The sequence below is a fragment of the Oxyura jamaicensis genome, chromosome 17, assembly GCF_011077185.1.
Source record: "Oxyura jamaicensis isolate SHBP4307 breed ruddy duck chromosome 17, BPBGC_Ojam_1.0, whole genome shotgun sequence".
NCBI classification, from domain to species: domain Eukaryota; kingdom Metazoa; phylum Chordata; class Aves; order Anseriformes; family Anatidae; genus Oxyura; species Oxyura jamaicensis.
The window spans coordinates 9133534-9145991 of NC_048909.1; the positions used below are offsets into that span (position 1 = coordinate 9133534).

The 12458-nt window shown below is 41.1% G+C and overlaps 1 protein-coding gene across 2 annotated transcripts in view; it reads left to right on the plus strand.

The window, feature by feature from the left end:
• CAMSAP1 (calmodulin regulated spectrin associated protein 1) overlaps positions 1 to 12458 on the plus strand; it is a 32560-nt gene that overhangs the window by 7939 nt on the left and 12163 nt on the right. Inside the window, exons 2-6 of one of the 2 annotated variants that reach the window (XM_035341221.1) lie at positions 266 to 428; positions 8725 to 8987; positions 9176 to 9337; positions 10329 to 10409; positions 11377 to 11409. In XM_035341221.1, coding sequence (XP_035197112.1) covers positions 266 to 428; positions 8725 to 8987; positions 9176 to 9337; positions 10329 to 10409; positions 11377 to 11409 — 702 coding nt within the window. Of the gene's footprint in view, positions 1 to 265; positions 429 to 8724; positions 8988 to 9175; positions 9338 to 10328; positions 10410 to 11376; positions 11410 to 12458 lie in introns of those variants that run through there. The other variant, XM_035341220.1, reaches the window with a different exon arrangement.

Genomic DNA, 12458 nt, shown 5'->3' on the forward strand with positions numbered 1-12458 from the left:
GGGTGGGGGCGGGGAGGCGGGCAGGGCCGCGGCGGGGAGGGGAGGGGGAGCCGCTGGTCCCTTTGCCTTCCTCCTCCTCCTCCTCCTCCTCCTCCTGCTGCTGCTGCTCCTCGTCCTCCCGGAGCCATGGGCGTGAGGGAACTGTGCTGCCTCTCCCGGGCCCGGCGGGGGACGGAGCCCCAGGTGCTGCCCCCGGGGGTGCCGAGCCGCCGGGGGGGGGCGCCGAGCCCCCCGTCAGGGCCGCGGTCTTTTGTTGTCCTTCCAGATGGTGGATGCTGAGGGCGGCGCGGGCGGAGACGGCGCCAGGAGAAAAATGGATGCCCTGGCGGATAGCGCCGTGGAGATCGTCCCCTTGGAGCTCTATGATTCAGCCCGAGCAAAAATAGCTGCTAATCTACAGTGGATCTGCGCGAAAGCCTACGGAATAGGTGAGGCCGCCGCTGTCAGGAGGGCGTGCGCGGGTGTGCTCGCCGTCCCCGCTCCCCCCCTCCCCCCCCCCTTTCCAGGAGTAATCAAATCAAGCCGAAATCGCCTTTGTTTTAAATATCAATAACGTGACAGGCCATTGCCTTGTAACGTTACGTGTTTCCTGGTACCTCCACCAGGCATAATGGAACCATACGAGCCGCTCCGAATCAGCAAACCAGACAGCGAACGCTCACCAATAACATTTACTATGGTTATTGTTGTTATCATTATTATTTATTACGAAAAACGCAAATCTCGCAACGTTCAAATCCTCGTTTTAGCCAGTTAGACTCAGTACTTGCAGGCCTCGAATCCCATCAGGCTGTGGAGGCTGTGGTGAGCTTCCTTGTCTAATCATCTCGGCCAGCAGATGCGAAGAGCTCGATGCTCTTTGTATGCTCGGTTAGGTGGTTTCTGTTTTGTTCTGCCAGGCTGCGTTATTGGTTTCAGAACGCACTAAAAACCAAACCATTTATGATTTGGCAAAAGTCGTTTATGTGAAAGAAACGTTGCATGAGCAGATACGGTTTGTGTTCTGTGGCATCAAGCAGCAAGGTGTGGGTGATGGAGGAGTTCTTCCTTCCCAGATGTTGGTATAAACCATTACAGGCAAACGTGGAAAAAGAAAAGAGTTCTGGAGTCACGTTTGTACAGTATCTTCCTGGCATCTGTTGAAATTTGCTTTTTTGTTTGGAACTTGATCTACCTGTCTGTTTTGAGTTATTGCTGCTGGGTGCCTCTTGTGTGTAAATAGCTTCATTGTGAAGGAATATGCTGGAGCACTCATTTTTGTTTATCCAAAACATACAATAAAAGCATCTAAAGAATCTTGTTTTGGAAAATGAGGTAGCCCTGTTAATCTAAGTCTTAATTCGACAAACTCGTAATATGCTTAATGGATTAGCACTAGTTTACTTTGTGACAAGGCTGGAGAAGAGCAGTGCATTCCTGCAGTTAAACGTTACCCTTTTTGAAAGATGTTCTAGATTATTTTTCCTTTAATATTACCAGCTCTGTCAGTGGTCTGACCACATTAATGACAGCGGGCGAAATAGAAAATTGTGCTTTTGTAACATTTTAAATTAGTGAAGGTATTTTAATACGAGCACCGAGAGACAAAAAATATATTTATCAGATGAAGTTGAAAAATGTGGGGATTTGGGGCGGGTGTTAAGGAAATGTTGATAACTTTGGAGAAGTAAACAGGTGTTTCTTCTCGTACGTATTTTGCAGTCGCTGCATTTGTTTGTAATGTTATTGGTCAGAGAGAAACTGGATATTCAGGCCAGGAAGATGCACCATTTATATTACGACTTTGTTTCAAAAGGAAGCTAATCCTGATTTAGGTTTGACTGGCGTAGGTCGTGTGCTGCAGAGAGAACTTTGTGGCCTCATGTTTCTGCATAGTGCCTTCTGGGGCTCAGGACTCAGGGTTGTGACTGTAGGTCTCGGATCACTGTGGTGGGAACAAGTCTGCACGCTTGACAGCGCGCAGTTGCATGGAGTAAAGTACTTGGTTTTCCTTTGACAAAGAATTTTGGAAAAGAAACCCACCTGTCGTGATGGCAATGCTGTGGTCTCTAGCGTACAGCAGGCTGCAGCAGCATTTGCCAGGTGTTCTGATTGTATTTAGGCTTGTACAAATTACGTGTTAATAGAAATTAAATGCCTTGAGCAAATATTTTTGCTGGGACTCTTGGGGTTGCATCCTTGGTTAACTCCAGTGCCTTCAGGTTTTCTTTTGTGTCTGTCTTTTCAGAACCATGGCCTGTAGAAATTTGGTTTGATTTTTGAAATGGCTTCTTCAGTCGTCACATAGTAACCATTGCTTCTAGCATGGCATTGCAGAATACTTAGAAATTTATAAGCCTCTTTAATTCATAGAGAGATGGGTTTAAAGAAGCTTTCTACATGATTATCACTTTGAGTAATATTTGAACTTAATACGTTACTTGTCATCTCTGTTTTTCTTGTTTTGTTGTAATATATTGGATGTTCAGTGAGTCTTGGGCAGCTACCAAGCAATTGCGATTCCATTTTTTTTTAAGTATAAAATCTCACTATGCAGGTATTTTTCAGGGGGGCCTTTTGTTACATTAGGCTTAGTTGTAGTCAATTTAGTGAAAAAGAAAGGCTCTCTGTTTATCATATTAAAGCACTCTTTTATTTTTCTGAACTAATTCTTGTCTGATAGGGTTTCCATAACTGTCTTCAAGTGGCTGAGTAAAGAGTGTTTTTCTGAAATGTTAGATTTGGAATTGACATTATGAGTTGACATAATTTTGTGCCTTCATCTTGCAAATGCTGGTGCATTTGGATTTCATTTTCACCTGAGCAGGGCCAAGCTCATGCTTCAGTGTGGAAATGGTCAAAAACAGGAATTAGGTTCTAGTGTAGACCGTTGCTAATAATCATTCTTCACTCTAGATTTTACCCCAAACTGTATTTTCTATTTACTGTTGCAGGATATTTGGATTTTCCATGTCTAAGCTGGCACCTAAGTAGAAAAATTCTTCATCCTTTTTTTTTTTTTTTTTTTTCTCAAGGACAAATTACTGAGGGCACACCTGACATAATTTGGATTTGAGGTCTTAGTTTGGGATTTGTTTCCTTTAATGATGTGTTCTTTCTTATTTCTCTTCTGCCCATGAAACGAGGATTTTGGAATCTAAACAGCTGCGTGCAGCTACCTTCCCTCTTCAGCACAAAATACCGCTAGAGTGAGAACTCCCCGTTTTGAATAGGAATGGAGCTGAATGCTTTGTTTCTGGCAGCACGTGGCTCCTCCTGCCTGTCTCTGGTGGCTGCCTGGTTGTCACAGATGGATTCCATGGATAGGTTTTACAACTGTTTGCCCAAATCCTAGAAAAGAGAAGTGAGTGGAGCTGTGAAGGAAGGTGATCCCCCATTTGCTGTCACCCCTTTCCCCAGATAAATCTGGGAGCATGTCACGGATCTCTGTAAAAAATTGTGGACAAGGATCTGGAAACTTTCTGCACACCTGACAGACTACAATAAAGTCCATTCAGCTGAGACAGTAGTTTGAGGGGAGGGAAATTGATGAGAACAGAATAATCTTTTCCATCAGCAATCCTTGATTAGAACCAAGTGTCTGCTTTCAGGAATTCTAGCAGCAATGTGAAAACACAACTCTGAAGGTTTAAGTGGCCTAGGAGCAAGGGTGCCACGGGGTTTCTGCGGTACCTGAGTTCACAGGGTACTTCAATCCCTTTGAAAACTTTGTTAGCACCTTGCAGAGGGGGAGTGTAGGAGGCTTCGAGCAGCTTGGCAAGCCATCCTCGGGAGCGATTGCTCCTCCCCAGTTGGTCAGATGAAGCAGGTTGTGGAGCAGCAGCCGAGCCCCGTGCCAATTTCTTGTGCTTCACCTTGGGAAAATAGGCAGTGGCAACAGAGAACTTTGACTTCTCAGTGGATTGAGCTAGGCCAGCATTAATTTATGCACAGAAATTGATTTCCATCATCGTGGTTATGATAAAACAAAGGTATGTAAGGAGCGTGTCTAAGTGCTGTCTGCCTTGGTGTGTTGCAGTTTGCTGGGAGCAATTGTGTTTCTGGCATTTCCATAACAAACGTTGCTGCTGCTTCATCACAGCTTGTAAAATTCAGGTTGTTGCAAATGAACCTGGTGGGCTTTGCTTATTTACCCCTCTCCATGGCCTGGCACGCTTTACGTGGATTCCAGGCTTACTGCTAACAGGAGACCGAGAGGTTTAGCAAGATAAAGGCAGGAGAGCCAAGCGCTAATGTAATCTGTTGTAGAGGAAATGCAACTTGTGGCTTTTCTTGTCTTTGAAGTACTTAATACTTACCTGTTAAATAAGGTTTTACAGTCCTGTAATAGCTACCCACAGCTGCCAGTTGGTAGGGGCACTGAGAAAACATTCCCTGGGCTAAACTTGGCTAAGTAAACCCCTGTGTTCCCTGTTCCTATTCTGCCAGCTTTCCTCTCTGGCCTGTAATAAAAATATTTTTATGAAAGCTGTTGTGTTTTGCAAATATTCCAGTAGTTAAGCGTTTTGTTTCTTTAATAAGGCCTGTTTCATAAACACTGGGTCTTACTTGTGTGAAGTTTACAAGGTGAAGAATTCTGTAATTCTTTTGTTTCTTCTGTTTAGCCAGATTTGTGGCTTTCTGCCTGATCAAAAGACAGGGTAATAAAAGCGCAGTCACTCTCACCAGCAGTATACAAAGTCTCTAGCTTGTTTTTTTTCTACCCGTTTTCCATAAATTTCTGTGTGTAATATTAGAGATTACTTCTGGAGTTTATAATAGAATTCTGCAATGAGAACCAACAAAGAATGTTTTTGTTATAACGTACGTGGTCTGAGCTGCTGAGAAAGTGTAGCTGCTGCTTTGTTCTGCAGCTCGGAGGACTTCATGCAGCACTAAATAATTCCGTGAACAGATACTGATACTAATGAAATCTTACTCACAATTTGAATAAGCTTCATTCTGTTTACCGTGATGCTTTGGCTCTCTTTCCATGTGAAACCAGTTCTTCATGCTTCTCGAGGTAAAGTCAGATCTGGCTGGCATCCACTTCCTCAGTTCAAGGGATGAGACAAATTTGTTTGGGATTGCTTTATTTTTCTTTATCAAATTGTAATCAGCTAATCGTCCCTGTACGGGTGTTTGTAAGTGAGATGGTAAAGAAACAGTCCCTACCCTAAAGCAAGGAGAGGAGAGCCTGGAAATAATTGTCTTTCCCACTGTTGTTACACGTGAAGTTATTTTTGTAATCCTGTAAACCACCTTGTATGCGGGATGATTTATACTTGGAACTTGGTTTTTTTGAGAGACTAGAATTCACCAACAGGGTACCAAAAGAGTGGCTTAATGAGAAGTTACGCTGGCTTATGTTTGAGTGCTTCATCTCTTACAAAAATAGCCAGTACAGATATCTCTGCGCTAGACTCAAGGGGACGAGAAGATAAGAGTTTTTGCTGCAAAAAGTTGGAGAAATGTTACTGTGGTTTTTAGGTGTTGGAGACAGCAAAACTGGACATCCTTGCTGTATGAGTCAGCTGCAAGCAGCAACTAACATGGTACAACATTTACATAAAAGCGGTGTCCAGTCAGCTCAGGTACTGAATGTAACATGGCAAATTCTTCGGCAGTTCCTAGCAAAAACTTAGGATGCACTTTGACAGACCTGATTATCAGGTGCATGCCGTCTCATTTTGAAGTTGCTATAGAAACACTGGTAGTTCTTCTTTTATGTCTTTCAAAAAGCTTCAAAATGCTTTTGTAAAGCTTGCATTGGAGTTGACGCTAACGTTTTCCTAGAGGTAACCACTGAGAGAGCAGGTTAGGAAAAGCAGAAGGCGTTTGCAAGCTTTTTGGTAACACGCAGAAGTAACTTCCTCTTGGAACTAGCATGGTATTGGAGACCGCAATATAAGCAAGGAGAGGACACGGTTCAGTTATTTTGGTTTGGTTTGCTTTGGTAGGGTTTGTTAAACTCTGCTCAAGCTGAACTTCTTGTAGCTCTATCTCAGGCATTATTTGCTCAGAATTAAATTTTTCCAATTTTCAGCATTCCAAAGCACAAATGTGTAAAAGCACAAATTCTGATGAACACACACACAGTTGTTCTAACATTTAAGTACATTTATAGGTCGTGAAAGTAAGGTGTTGAAAAAGATGCTTATGGAAACTGGGACTTGGAGAGGCTGGGACATTTTCTTCAAAAGGAGCGTTGACACATTCAGCAGTGAGGCAAGCAGAAAGTGTGTGGCATGGCTGGAGATGGCGTTACTCCCCATGGTATGGGTTGGGCGATCTGCCGGGGGTGTCTGTGGCTACCTGTGTATCCGTGTATGCTACTGGAGGTGAAATCAGCGTAAGGTTAGTTCTTGTTGGCGTTGAGTTGTTGTAAAGCTGACAGCGCGTTTCTGAGACTTTGACAGTTGGGAATCTTGGCACTTGTAAGGGGAGAATGAGCACACCTGGGTGCTGCAACTGACTGATTTACGTGGCATTGTACTAGAGATAAGACTAACTAGCAGAGCTGCAGTGCAGGAGACCTGTCTTTCACACTTTTAGGTACAGATCTCAAATTTTGAAGCTATATCTCGCAATTAAATCGTTTTTTGTTGGCCGCTCCTGACTAGGAAGGCCGTGTTATCCCTAGCTTGAGCTGACTGCGTGGCGGACAGGGCATCTGCAGCTGCGATGTGTGGAAGTTTCTCAACACACAGTTGCTTCTGTAGCATCCTTTTAGCATTACAGCTTTTTCTGCCATTTATCTCTCATGTGTGCATGCTCTGTGGGTAATGTGATTATGTCCACAAGGAGAGTAAGAAGTAAATTCATGTTAAATAGTAAAGCTAATCACTCTTCAGTATTGAAGTACTTATATTTGAAATTTTCAATGTGGCCTCTAGTTGGGACATCCCATTGCAATGCTGTTCCCTTTTGTAATGGATAGGTATTGGTCTCCAACCTTAGCTAGCAGAAGCCTTGGATACCACACGAATGTAGGAAATAAAGCTCGGCAAGTGTTTGTGGTGAAATCAGTTGCAAGTATTGGGCAATTAATGTTTATGAATAGCTTTAAATGATCCGATTTGAATAATTAGTCCTGCTACTAGAAGTTTTTTTCTCCCCTGTATCTTCAATCCTGGTCGTGTTGTAATCCATTCAGTCGGTCAGTAGTTACAGGAGATACGAACATGAGGCTAGAGGGCTCTTCTGTAGAGAAGATGATGATTTTGGATCTCTTGTCTGAAGTTCAGGCTAAAGAACAGTAGCCAAGATACAAGAGGTATAAAGAAAAAATCTTGAGTGTATTTACGTCTGTTAGGCATGGAATTTCATTGCTAAGAACTGGGTCAATTCATTGCTAGACAAGAATTTTAAAAATCTTTACAAATGTTGCTAGTTTAAACAAGAATTAGTGTGGGAGACTTCACTGCCTTTGTTAGGCAGGAGGCAGAGCATCACGTTCCAGTAGTGTCTTCTGTTTTGATAAGGGTGGAAAAATCCCACCCCGATGGGTTGTGCCTGTTGTGCGTTAGTGGTGGACAGAATGCTTTCTGCCATCGTTAGCAACTGTGCAAGTATAGATGCCTAACGTTGTGTCACCATTTAAAAGGTAGTAAATAGGACCCTTTTCCCACCATTTGTGGTTTTTTGTTCTGTTTGGTTTGTTTTTCCTTCCCTTTGAACTTCATCAGTTGAATGTCTTGAGGGAGAGATCTTGGCAGCAGTTTTTAGGATGCAAGTTAGACATGGACCGTTGTTATGTTGTGCTCTGTGGCTTAGAGCCTTTTTGAATTGTGCAAATCCTATTTTTTGTCTTTCTACTATTTTATTTTTATTTATTTTTCATATTCTGGATTGTTGAGTCCTTAGGCTAATCTGATTTAACGTAGCACCAAACTGAAAGCTGTTGGCCCCACAAGAGAGGGCAGCATACTATGGAAATTAACGTGCAGATGTGTGCCGCTGACACCTTTTGTAGATGGATGTGGTCTGGATTTTGCATTATGTCAAAGACTGCACCCACAGTTCTTCCTGAACAGCAGTGTAACTAAATGCCACAGTAGGAAAAAGATAAATATAATCTGTTTGTACTACTGGCAAACGTGGAATTATGCTGTAATTTGCAGAATTATCATGTCTGCAAAGAAGGAAATGTCTGCCTTCTATTAAAACAGTGGACTCGAGGCTGGAAAGTATGTTTCCTGGAGGTGAAGACTCCTGTACGTGAGCTGGGCTATTATAAAATTCATAACTTTCATTGTGATTATTGAATATGAGTAGAAGTGTTTATTTTGGAGTTATCTAATTTCAATTTGTTTTACACAAAAGCCTACACAAAAGTTTACACAAAAGCCAATTTTATGCAGCAATTGGTAGAGGTGACGGTGTATCGTTCCCGTTGAGCTGGGTCTTTCCCAAGGAACATGCATAGAGGGCAATGGATCCTCAGTCTGTGCTGAAGTGCTTCTGTGAAATGGGGCCCTAATTACTTAGGGAAGTTACCTGGTAATGTGTAGGATTTTTTTTCTGAACTATGTGTATGCTTTATGTAGTCAAAATAAAGCAAAAAGACCTATGGAAAACCGTTCGTGATACGGACCTGCAGGCCTAACTGCATTCAGTATCTTCAGTGCTTGACTTTCTCCTTTCAGATGTTGTCTTTTGAACAAAAGGAAGAACGTTTTACTTCAATCCATAACTGGAGCCACTTACGGATGTCACTCGTTGAAACTTTCTTCTTCGTTTCAGACAATGTCCCGGAGGAGCTGAAGGACCCGTTTTACATAGATCAATATGAGCAAGAACACATTAAACCACCCGTCATCAAGCTGCTGCTGTCCAGCGAGCTGTACTGTCGTGTCTGCAGCCTCATCCTGAAGGGGGATCAGGTGGCTGCTCTGCAGGGACACCAGTCAGTGATCCAGGCTCTGTCTCGAAAAGGGATTTACGTCATGGAGAGCGATGATACACCTGTGTCTGAATCTGACCTGGGCTGTGCACCAATCAAAATGGTTAGCTTAATTAAATCCACCTAATGATCTTTTTATTTAACACCATTTTAAATAGTTAAGGGAATGAAGAGCTTTTAATTTCTAGGTCACTAGCCTCATGATTTTTTTCATTGTAAATACAGTTAGAATATACAACATTTTTTCCTAAAGGATTTCATTTTTCACTGGTTTTTGCATTCTTCCTTTAGAGTTCTCATATGGCAATGATTGATGCTCTCATGATGGCCTATACTGTAGAAATGATCAGCATTGAAAAGGTGGTCGCTAGCGTCAAGCGTTTCTCTACATTCAGTGCCTCAAAAGAACTGCCCTATGATTTGGAGGATGCAATGGTTTTCTGGATTAACAAGGTAAAATTTATTTCGAGATGTGTCTGTTCCTTATTGGCAAATTTCAAAATTTTCCAGAAGTTCTGATGTTTGCCTACAATCCATCTCTCTTACCTGTGCTATTCTATTGTCTTTTCCACTTCAGACAAAGAGAACTGCTTTTAATTATTTTGTAACTCGTTAACTCAAGTGCAACTGTAGCTGGATGTAATGATCTCTAGTAGGAGGATGTTATTGATGGTATTTGATTCCTTATTACTGCAACCAATGAGACCAATTTTAATTTCATCTTCCTGCTTGGCCTCTCAAGGTTTTCATATGGATTGGAAAGAGAATCAGATTAGCAGGGAAATGCAATTTCTTTTTTGTAAGGTTGCCATGGTATAGCTGGTAAACTTTTCCAGGTGAACTTTAAAATAAAAAAGATAATTAAGACTTAAATTGGAAACTCTGGAAATTGGGTTCTTTCTTTTCAGACAAGTTGCTGTGAGATTGTTTAGGTAAAGCATTGTTTCCTGTTAAACCACAAGGTAGATTTAGTTCTGAATAACTTGAATGCCATTTAACAGAAATCCTGAAACTTTTCAAAGGGTAGAAGTTAAGTTAGAGGAAACCTTTTGAATGACAAGAGTTGCACTCTAAAGAGAATGTCTCCTTTGTCAACCCAGGTTTTGCTTTGATAAGTTTACAAAATGTACACTTTTAAAAAATCAAATAGTTCTGAAAACCTTTGTTTTCTTAGGTATAAAAGTAGAAAAATAATATCCTTGTGATTGAAGGAGATCTGTTTGAATTCAGCAGATGTGTATGTCCATGAGAGACTTTCACTGCTGAAAGAGAAAATGCATAGAAGAGTCCCTGGTTTACTTGGAATAAATTATAAGCTTTCTGTATTTCTAGAATGGATTGACCACTAAATTGAGGAGAGGAAGGAGAAAAAAAAAAAAAGCAACAACTTGTGGAAATATTAAAATGCGTCTGAATATGTTCTTTCTATTCTGTGCCCTTTTAGGTGAACCTTAAAATGAGAGAAATAACAGAGAAAGAGATAAAGTTAAAACAGCAATTAATGGAAAGTCCAGGGCATCAAAAGGTAAAACAAATTTATCTTGTCATATTTTTTTTTTGTATTAGTGATTAATGGATTTAAATATAAACACGTCAGCATTTTCTTTGTGTGAAAACATGAGGCATCCAGTCCTTGAAAAACCCAAGATCTTGTGCATGAAGTTTGTTCCGTGTGTACCATCAGAGCCCTTCCTTACCTTTCAGTCCCCGTAGTATCTTTTGACTTTCTTTTTAGTTGGACTAAAATAACTTGCTTCAGTTTAATGTTTTTAGAAAACTTGGCTCAGCTTTCAAAGCACAAAATATATAGCATATATTTTGAAAGCTTTTTGGGCATATTTGTTTTACATGAATTTATTGTCTAATGTAAATTCAGAGGCTTATTCAAGTTCTATCTAGTAAGCATACTCCTAGCATTCAGCTGTTATAGGTGTGTGTTTGTGATTTCCCCCCCCCTCCTTTTTCTCTTGAAGTTATATCACAATGCACTAACACTGCAAGAACACAGAACACTTTCATTTCTGGAGAACTTATATTAATATTTTTCTAAAATGTAACATACGCCAGCTATCTGTGCTCCCAATTTATGAGTTAATAAAACCTTTAGAAAAGCTCTGCTATGCTCTTTCCTCTAGTTGGCAGTGCTGTGCAAAGAGGATAAAATTTTAACATGTGAACAAGGCACAATTATTTAACTTCAGTGTCAGTGGCAAAGATTTTTATGTGCTTTATATAACAGCATATCCTTCAATGATAAGGGACTTAAGAGCTGTTTAATTTACAAGTTGCTGTGTGGTCCCAAGGATCCCTTTAACTATTTGACCTCCTACTGAGGTCCCATTTTAATATTTTAAAATTAAACTTCTAGGCTGTAGCCCCTCTAAAATATGAAAGTGTTTATTGCTGAAGTGCATTTAAGTATTGCTGCTTATAACCTGCATTGCTGATGTTCCTTTCCTATTCCTACATTCCTTTCCTTGCTTCCTGAGCAGTCTCCTTCCAAATGGTATTGGAAATTAGTACCTGTAAGTGAACTACTTTTACACCAGTTGTCATCCACAAAATCATGGCTTTTTAAAATTTTCTTCAGATTGTTTGCTTCCATTTACAACGCTTCTTAAACAGTCCTAAAAAAAAACAAAAACTGAAACCCTCTGTGTAAGCTTTTGGCTCATCAGACTTAATTTTCCTAACATGACTCTTGCATACTGTACAGCATATAGCATAATCACTGTACAGCACTTCAGAATTGTTTCCATGGTGCAGGAGTGACGAATATGAAGTGCAAGCCAAAAACTAGGAAACTAACAATGGCTGAAATACCTCTATTCACTATTTTTGTCGCAAGTAGGTAATTGATCGCAGCACTAAGGTGATATAAAAGCTGGTCGGTTTAAATGGTTGCTTGATCTTTGAATTTGTAGTTAAGATAAGTAGATGTTCGCATTCGTTCCTTTTGTAGTGCTCTTGCACTCCCGTGGTAGGTAAGTCTGTCCAAACCAGAACACCGTTACTCATTGAGATGAGGTTAGAAGATCTGACAAACCAGTCTGGGCCAATTACTACAGCCAGTGGAATAGTATGGCGAAGTAAGGAAACTGAAGCTGGCATAATGGGAGGAAAAACAGAAGTAACATTCTACCTATCAAAACAAAGTATTTTCTTTTTGATGAAGCGTGAAAATGAAAGTTAAAAATACCTGTGTAACGTGGGACTGATGTTGTAGTATACAAGCCTGCTTGCTTTTGGCTGAGCTTCCTGGGTTTGTTTGAACTTGCAGGGATTCTTCTTTGTTCCGGTGCTTTTCCTTGATACCTTTTCTCCTCCACATGCTGGATTTAGTGCTTTTCATCTTCTGTCTGGGAAGATGAGAGCTGTTGTCTCAGTTGCAAATTCCAAAGAGCAGCTCTGTTGGAAAAGGCAGGCGTGATCTGGCAGTCACCTGTCCCACAATCTCTGCATTACCCCCGAGAGCTCAGTCTTGCCCTTCTGGCTCACAATCTAGTACTTGTTTGAACTGAATCTATGGCCCACAGAAAAATCTTTAAATATCTGAAATAAAGTGTGAGTGGGG